The sequence below is a fragment of the Quercus robur genome, chromosome 1 (assembly GCF_932294415.1).
Source record: "Quercus robur chromosome 1, dhQueRobu3.1, whole genome shotgun sequence".
NCBI classification, from domain to species: Eukaryota; Viridiplantae; Streptophyta; class Magnoliopsida; order Fagales; family Fagaceae; genus Quercus; species Quercus robur.
This window is the reverse complement of record NC_065534.1, coordinates 33,046,670-33,054,594: the sequence shown is the minus strand read 5'-3', so window position 1 is coordinate 33,054,594 and position 7,925 is coordinate 33,046,670. Positions and strand designations below refer to the sequence as shown.

The 7,925-nt window shown below is 33.8% G+C and overlaps 1 protein-coding gene across 1 annotated transcript; it reads right to left on the bottom strand.

The window, feature by feature from the left end:
• Positions 1 to 786: 786 nt before the first annotated feature.
• Positions 787 to 7,425, bottom strand: LOC126732048 (methyl-CpG-binding domain-containing protein 7-like). Its single transcript, XM_050435096.1, has 7 exons — positions 7,123 to 7,425; positions 4,871 to 4,999; positions 3,568 to 3,681; positions 2,383 to 2,499; positions 2,155 to 2,289; positions 1,843 to 2,066; positions 787 to 1,129 (listed from the first exon to the last, which is right to left on the bottom strand). Exons 1-6 carry the CDS (start codon positions 7,309 to 7,311, stop codon positions 1,857 to 1,859), a joined length of 894 nt encoding a protein of 297 aa, XP_050291053.1. The 5' UTR covers positions 7,312 to 7,425; the 3' UTR covers positions 787 to 1,129; positions 1,843 to 1,856.
• Between the last annotated feature and the right edge of the window lie 500 nt (positions 7,426 to 7,925).

Below are 7,925 nucleotides of genomic sequence, written 5' to 3'. Positions count from 1 at the left end.
TAACTAAAATTTACCCTACAGAAATTTAATTCCATTAGTCTTTTATATATATATATATTGTTATTTTTGTTTTTATTTTTAATCAGAGATTAATTGCACATATGGGCACACCATGCTTAGTAGGCCACTTCCCTTAAAAATTAAAATCCACGTTTTTTGATATTAGGGAAAATTTGATCTCATTTCACTCTTATCAACAAGAAGGAATTTTATGGGCTAAATTAACTAACTTCCACCAAAGTGTTGGACCAAATTTAATGTAGAGAAAGTATCTTATGAAACGGTTTTATAAGACCTTCTACGTTTAAGTCCCACATGCTATGAGAAAGAGTGCTATGACAAAGAGATGTATCATAGCACTGTCTCATAAGATAAATTTCCTTTAATGCCACCCTATCCGTTATGCAATTGATTTAAAGCATTGAGTTTTGGGCTATAAAAGGCCTGAACCCAAGGGAAGTCAGCCCATTGTGTAGACCAGGAGACCATTAAATTCTCAAAAAATTGATCTGCATCAACCCACTCTTGTAGTACGAGGGAGTAGCATTTGAACCAGAGCTTATTAACAAGTTGGTTACTGGGCAATACAACTGGTGGAAATCAGCTCAAAATTCATCAAGAATAAATTAATACATAATCCGGTTAAAGTTGATAAGGGTTGCATGCTCTCATTAAATTGATTTTTTTTTTTTTTTTTTTTTTCACATGCTTAAACATATATTGCTTTATCTAATGGTTGGGCGAGTCCATCAGGATTTTTGTTAAACTGAATAAGAATCAAAAGAATTAGTGGAAGCTCATCACAAGAAGCTCTGATATTACTTTTGATAGTACATCCAATCCTACTATGGATCCATGGACAGGCATGCTTAACATTTCTTTACTCAGAATTTGTTTGAAGTCACACCAAGCATATGATTATCTTTGAGATGGACAGAAACATTATCACTACCTTCAGCAAAGGAAACAGCCAATTTATACAACGGTTGGCATAGTTAGAAATTTTATCTACACATATTAACACTGATATTTAAACTTAAGATTAATCTGGACCTGGCTCATCAAATACTTGATAACCAACTTTCCTGCATCATGCATTATTTTTGTATTCCTCCTCTGCTGGTCATTACTGCAAAACAAAATAAATAACTGAAGGAATAAGAGATATTGTCATCCCATGAAAAATGAGTTTCTTAAAATCTGAGTTCAAAATGATTGTTATTTAGATATGCTTATAATTAAAATTTATACTGTGTATAAGACTTTTTTTTTCCTGATGACGTCAAATCTCATAAAGGCAGGGCCCTTTGGACCCCTCCCTGGGAGGTAAACCAAGATTAAATATAAGACAAGACAATATTGTATTTATGTTTAATCATTTAGCGGCTACAAATTTAAAAAATTAAGCCACGTAAGTGTAATATACTAGCCTCATCATTATGAAAAAAAATGCCCTTGAACATTGATAAACATGTTTTTGGTTGAAAAATAATCATTCTACAACAACCCCCCCCAAAAAAAAAAAAAAAAGAAGAAAGATTTAACTTTGTGTTTCTCTTTGAATGAAAAGTACAGTTTAAGTGTCATATTAGTAATTGTCATGAAGACAAGACATGCAAAAATCTAACCTTTTGAGAGTTAGATTTCTCACTTTTCATATGGATGAGGATGTTTATAAAAATTGTATCCCCAAGAATTTTGTTAACAAATTATTGAACTTTCACGAATTTCCAAGAATTAACAATACGCATGAATGTGTAAAGGAGTATGCCACAATAGGCAGAGATAGCAAAAGATATATTATACCATTATGAGAACTCAGCTCTGTTAAAACAGTAATACCTCAAAACTGTGCATTAAAAGTTCCTGTCTTGAAGGGTTGTGATGAATGTCTCAGACCATTTTTGCTTTTCAGATTCAGGAACAATAGACTCATCCATGAAAGCACTCCATATAAGCCCCCCGGGACCAGACAGAACCCAATTTATCTTTTCAGGTGGGCTGGCAGAAGTACTAACCCCCTTGCTAGAATTATTTTTCTTCCGAGAAGCAGTTTTTTTTGAAGGCTGCAAAAGGCACAAATTTTTTTTACAGAATAAAATAATACAACGGCAACAGAATTTTTGTTTTACCATAATTAATCTTTAAACTCACTGTTGAACTATTGCTCAGTTTCAACGCCTTGAACGTAACTGTATCTTCTTCATCTTCTAGGTCCTTGCTAAGAACATCCAGAGAATATATATCACTGGAAATATTTTTTTTCCGTAAACCACAATAGTGTGAAGTCTGGAAAAGAAGCACAGATAGACACAGTTATGAATTGCAGAAGTGAAAATAAATTCTTGTTTAAGCAGTAACAATAACTAAACCCACACTAACCTGATCGCCTGGTTTCAATGCCTTGGGTGTTGCTGTATTTTCATTTGCTTGTGTTAGGTACCTCTCAACTGCTACTAAAGAACGAAACCGCTGCCCAGTCCCTGGCTCAATATAATACTGCATAAAAAGAAAACATTTTCCATTTCATGATTGAAGAAGTATACCTATTAATGAAAGGTATTATGGACAAAGTAGCTGTGAAGCCTGTGAGTGCAAGCAAGAAGAGGAAGGTATGCTGGAACCAAACTTATATAGTTTCCTTTCAGGACAATGGATCATCCAAAAGTACAATATGCCATAGATTTTGGAGGAATGCATGTAATAAATGTTCAATACGAAATAATTGGATAAACAATGCATGTTAGCATAAGAAGGCAACCATGGTATCCACCCTCAACTATTGAAAGGCCCAGAACAGGATTTATTAGAAACTCATCTTTAGCAAGAATATTTTATTATGGACAAAACTTAGGTACAATACCTTAGTTGCTGTTCCTTACGTTCCCCGCTTAAGATTGAGTCATGTGGCTACTTAATTAAAAAATATATTTCCATCCCATGAGAAAAAACCCACATAGCAAAATCTTAAAAGGGAAACTTAAGGAACAGCACCTAAGTATTATACCTAAGTCTTGCTCTTTTATTATATAGGGATGACAATTCCTTTGTTGAGGGAAGCCTTTAAAATTTCGGAAATGGCATCACTTTCTTATCTTTAGCCCAATGTCATTGTACTTGACACTAGAGATTACAACCCAGGATAAATAAAGAGGTATTTAAACCTTGTCTTCCATTCATTTTTTTTTTAAGAAAACAGAAAACAATGGTAAGCAAAACAGCAGTTTTTGACCTCAAATTTTTTCCCTGGGGTCCAATGGAAGTCAATTCAGACACAAATCTAGATCCAAATTGTTCCCATTCATTTGCATAATTTGAGATATTCCCAGCAAATTTTTTTCATCACTAGACACTTTAAGCAAACAAAAGTTTTTTCAATGCCAAACTAAATTCCCCTCAAATGGTCATATAAGATCAGTGAAAAGTGAAGTGACCAAAAATTAACCCATATCCAGAATTCTGTAGTAACAAAATTACAACATATATATAAAGCATTTTGCTAAGACATAAAGCATATCATTTACCTTATAGATAAATAAGTGTACATTAATACATACATAAAAGTACCTTGTCAATGATACCGGCATAGTTGGCATTGCTACGGGGCTTTCCTTCAATGACCCAATCATCAGGCAGCTTAAAGTGTGAGGTTCTCTTGATGGTGCGGACCACGATTTGCATCTGCAACAGCTTCAGCATTATTATTGAGGAATTTACCTTCATAATTTGGGCACTTTAAGCCTTTCTGTTTTTACCAATCGTTCCCCCACCCCCCCCCCCCCCCCAAAAAAAAAAATAATAATAATAATCTATCTGACTTAAAGAATGTTTGAACTTGCTGGTCTGTCACACCTAACTGCTATGGGTGCCTAGGGATTGAAAGGGACCCAGTTGGTTAATGTTCGAATAATTTTAATCTGTTTTAGAGTTCATGCCCTTCAATTATGCTCCCCAGTTCTAGCCATTAAGCTTAACAGTAGAAATTCAAATGCATAACATGAACGGACTTACTTTATAATCATATTAAAATGGGTAAAACCCTAAGGCCTAATCTAGGGACCATCTTTCAAAGCAAGGGCATCACATCACAAGAGACCATTTAAATGGGCCAAATAATTAATTTGTGTTACCTCCCATGGCAAAAGAAGAAAGAAACAAGATAAAAGGGAAAGTTAGTTGCTTCGGACTATATTTTGGAAAAATGGGTCCAGTGCTTAGAAACATCAAATCAAGTTACATATCAACATATTAGATGTATTGAATGAAACTCATTCTATGGTGAGTCACAAGTTTATTATGGTTTATGATCACGATAGACCCCTCAAGCCATCCTGCCCTTTCAAACAAATTCCCTGCCTACACCACTACACTAAATAGCTCAAGTAAAATTTAGTAATTAGTATAGCACAAGAGCGGGTTACAGATTTAAGAAAAAGTAGGAGGCATCTCCTCTCCCTCCCTAAGAAAGGGGTGAAGCATGAATTCAAATTTTCAATCTTGTATGGGTGTGTAAGTCATATAATTATCAAAAAACAATCTTTTTTCACCAACAATTCCCTTGGCTTGTAATATACTTAAGAGCATGTTACCAGAAACAAAAGAAGTAAAGCCCCATCATCATGTACTTTATATGCTAAACTAATGATCAAATATAGTTTTGTTTTTCCTGGATAGAAAGATGAGCATGTACATTTCCTGCATTTACAATAGTGATATTTTTTTATCTGGAGTGAGCAAGTTTCAACCAAAAGTTCAAAAAATAAAAACCCACAATATCCTCAAAGCAAAAAATCAACCAAATTTAAGGTCCTTTATTAATAGAATCCTTGTTTATCCATATCTGCTAAGTAAAGTAACTTTTAGAACTCACAGTATTTTCATTTCCTGCTTTCACTGTCTCAGGTGTAGGTGTAGGTGTATATTGATTCTCTTCTGTTAGATATCTCTTAACAGCTATCAGAGAACGAAACATCCGTCCAGTCCCAGGCTCATGATAATACTGCGCAATATCAGACGTGTTATCAATTTTAGTTAAAGAACTTCCAAAGAAACAGCCCTAATATTCAACTTTCAAAATTAAGAGACACATTCCTATCCCAAGGGACGGGATGGGCCAGGGGAGGGGGATAATAACAATGACCAAAGTTGCAAAAATCTCATTTGAGAGAGAGAGAGAGGAAAAAAAAAAAAAAAACACATGCAGATTTAGGTTGTCATGATATCTGCAGGTTCTATATCATTGCAGGCAGCTAGAAAATAACACCATATGATATATGGCAGAAGAACTGTCATCACAGCTGATGCCTTGTTCAAACAATATGGGTCTTAAAAGTTGTTTTGAAAGAAAATAACAACTAGAATATCAGGAGTATGTTAGATTTTTATTATTGGTAAGTTACACTTACTAACTTTCTTCAAATGGGCGACACACTCTTCCACCATCTCAATGTTTTCTCTGATGGAGTTTTTAGACACTTTGCACTTGTATCGCTAATCTTTTAGCTTTCCTTTCTTTCTTTTGTTTCTTTCTATTTTTCAAATCTCTTCCTGTATATGCTTTTCCAATTTTAATAAATTACAATTACTTATCATAAAAAATAAAAATAAAAAATAAAAAAGTTACAATTACCACGCACCCAAAGGGTTTTGAACCTACGACTTCACTTCCATCCCATAATTATGAGAGAAGGAAGTACCAGTTGAGCTAATGATGAGTACTGTTAGATTTTATACAAATAACAAACACAACAACAACTTCAACCAGTATTTATATCTCTTGTGCTTTCATTAAAATTTTAAAAATAAAAAGATCTACGAGCAATTGGGCTCTTAAGTCTTATATATGGTAAACTTCTATTCAACGTTGCTAAAAGCGCACTTAGGCTTGCTTAAAGCTCAAAGCTCAAAGCCGCAAGGTTTGAGCGCTTCGCTTGGCCCAAGAAAAGCTCATTTTATGAAGCACACTTTTTGGCGCTTTTTGAAGAAGTACAAAGCACGCCTGGGTGCACTTGCTTATTTTATTGCTAAAAAATATACAAATCATTAAAATTAATTGCTTCATCTTGAAAGAAATGACATGGACCATAATTTACCATACAACCACTATTCTTCAGGTGGTGTATTTCATAAACAATTTTTTAATTACATGTCAAAGGACACAAACAAGACTAATTTACTACTCTTGTGCCTTTTGGTCTAGGATTTTTAGATGTATCTTGATTGAACCATATACATCATTTGATATAACTATCATTTTTAAGCACAAGAGAATTATATAAAATATTTATGTTTAAACTTTCTATAAGTAGATTATTATACATTGTGCCTGTTTGGATTCAAATTATTGTGGCGTCTGCGTTTTTGTTCTGCTGTTTTCTCTTTTTTTTTTTTTTTTGCATTTGTTGGCTTTTGCACAGTGAACAGTGCATTCGTGCACTGTTCACGGACCCACAAATTCCACTTTTCAGCAATTTTTTCATTAAAAATGGGTCTCACAGCACTATTTACACATATAAAAATTATTTTGCTATAGTGTTTTCAGTTTCAGTTTTCAGTTTCAGCAAAAATAAGCTCAATCCAAACGGACCCATTGTTAAGTGTTTTCAATTAACTGTATAAATATTTTAAGAATTGAAATATGTTAAGTAAAATTCGACTTGAAAACATCATACAGTTGCACTTACCTAACAGGTAAAAAAAAAAATACAAATTTTGAGTTTTGATATAAACTTTTACTGTATGTTAAGTTATTAAATTTTATATTTGAAAAATGTGCACTTTTACTTCAATCAGACGCGCGCTTGCACTTTGCGCTCTAATTGAGACCCTACGTATGCGCACGCTTTGACCAGCATTGCTTCTATTCAATAACAAAATTTCCATTCATTGTTCAATTAAAATCAGCAAAAGGATCTAACAATATGAACCAAGAAATTAACATTAGCTAAAACCCTAAACCCTAAAATATCCCAAATACACTCAATCAATATGCATGTAATCGTACCATGCATACATGATACATCATTAACAATGGCAGGCAATTCCAACAAGCACAAAGCTAAATAAACCCTACATTAATAAAAATAAATAAATAAATGCGATTGGGAAAGAGAGAGAGAGTACCTTGTCGACACGGCCAGGGGAGGCGGTGCTATTGCGACGGGTCTTAAACTCAACCAACCAATCATCGGGAAGTCTGAAGGGTGACGTGGAGGCAATCTGCAATTCCCTTTTGGTAGTATCTGATTCTGATTCGGGTGGGCTCAGCATTTGCAGTGGAGTCGGCGTCGACGGTGACGATTTGCCCCTCATTTTGGGGGAATGCTGTCACTTTAGCTGCCCTGGCGTGGCTGTCACCGTTTCCGTCTCTTCTAAAAAGTAATAATAACACGAGACTGCGAGAGCGTCAGTGCGTGTGTGAGTAAAGTGTGTCCACGAAAAACTGTGATTTCGGGTGTTCAAACGGTGTCGTTTTCACCACTGTCCTCCTTAATAAAAAAGATTAAATTTAATAAAATACTAGTCGCGCTGACACGTGCAATGCACGGAAAAACTATTAAGTATATAAAATATTATTTAATTTCGGTTTATTTACAACAATCATCATATCATAAATGCATAGTATACTTAGAAACATGAGGTAACATTAATAATATACAAATTATTTTATATAATTATTTTATAAAATTTTATATAATAAATTAAGTTCTATCTAGCAAATATTTTAACTCTTTAAGTACTATCCGGCAAATATTGTAACTTTTTTGGGAATGAACGTAAAGTGAGCACAATTTTTAATTTATTTTTCTAAGATGTATATGAATGTTTTGCAAACATAACTTTCGTTGATTTTTGTAAGAATATTTAAACAATTAATTTTTTCTTCTTCTTTGATTGCAAAGTAGGATTTCAATCTCAAAAATTCC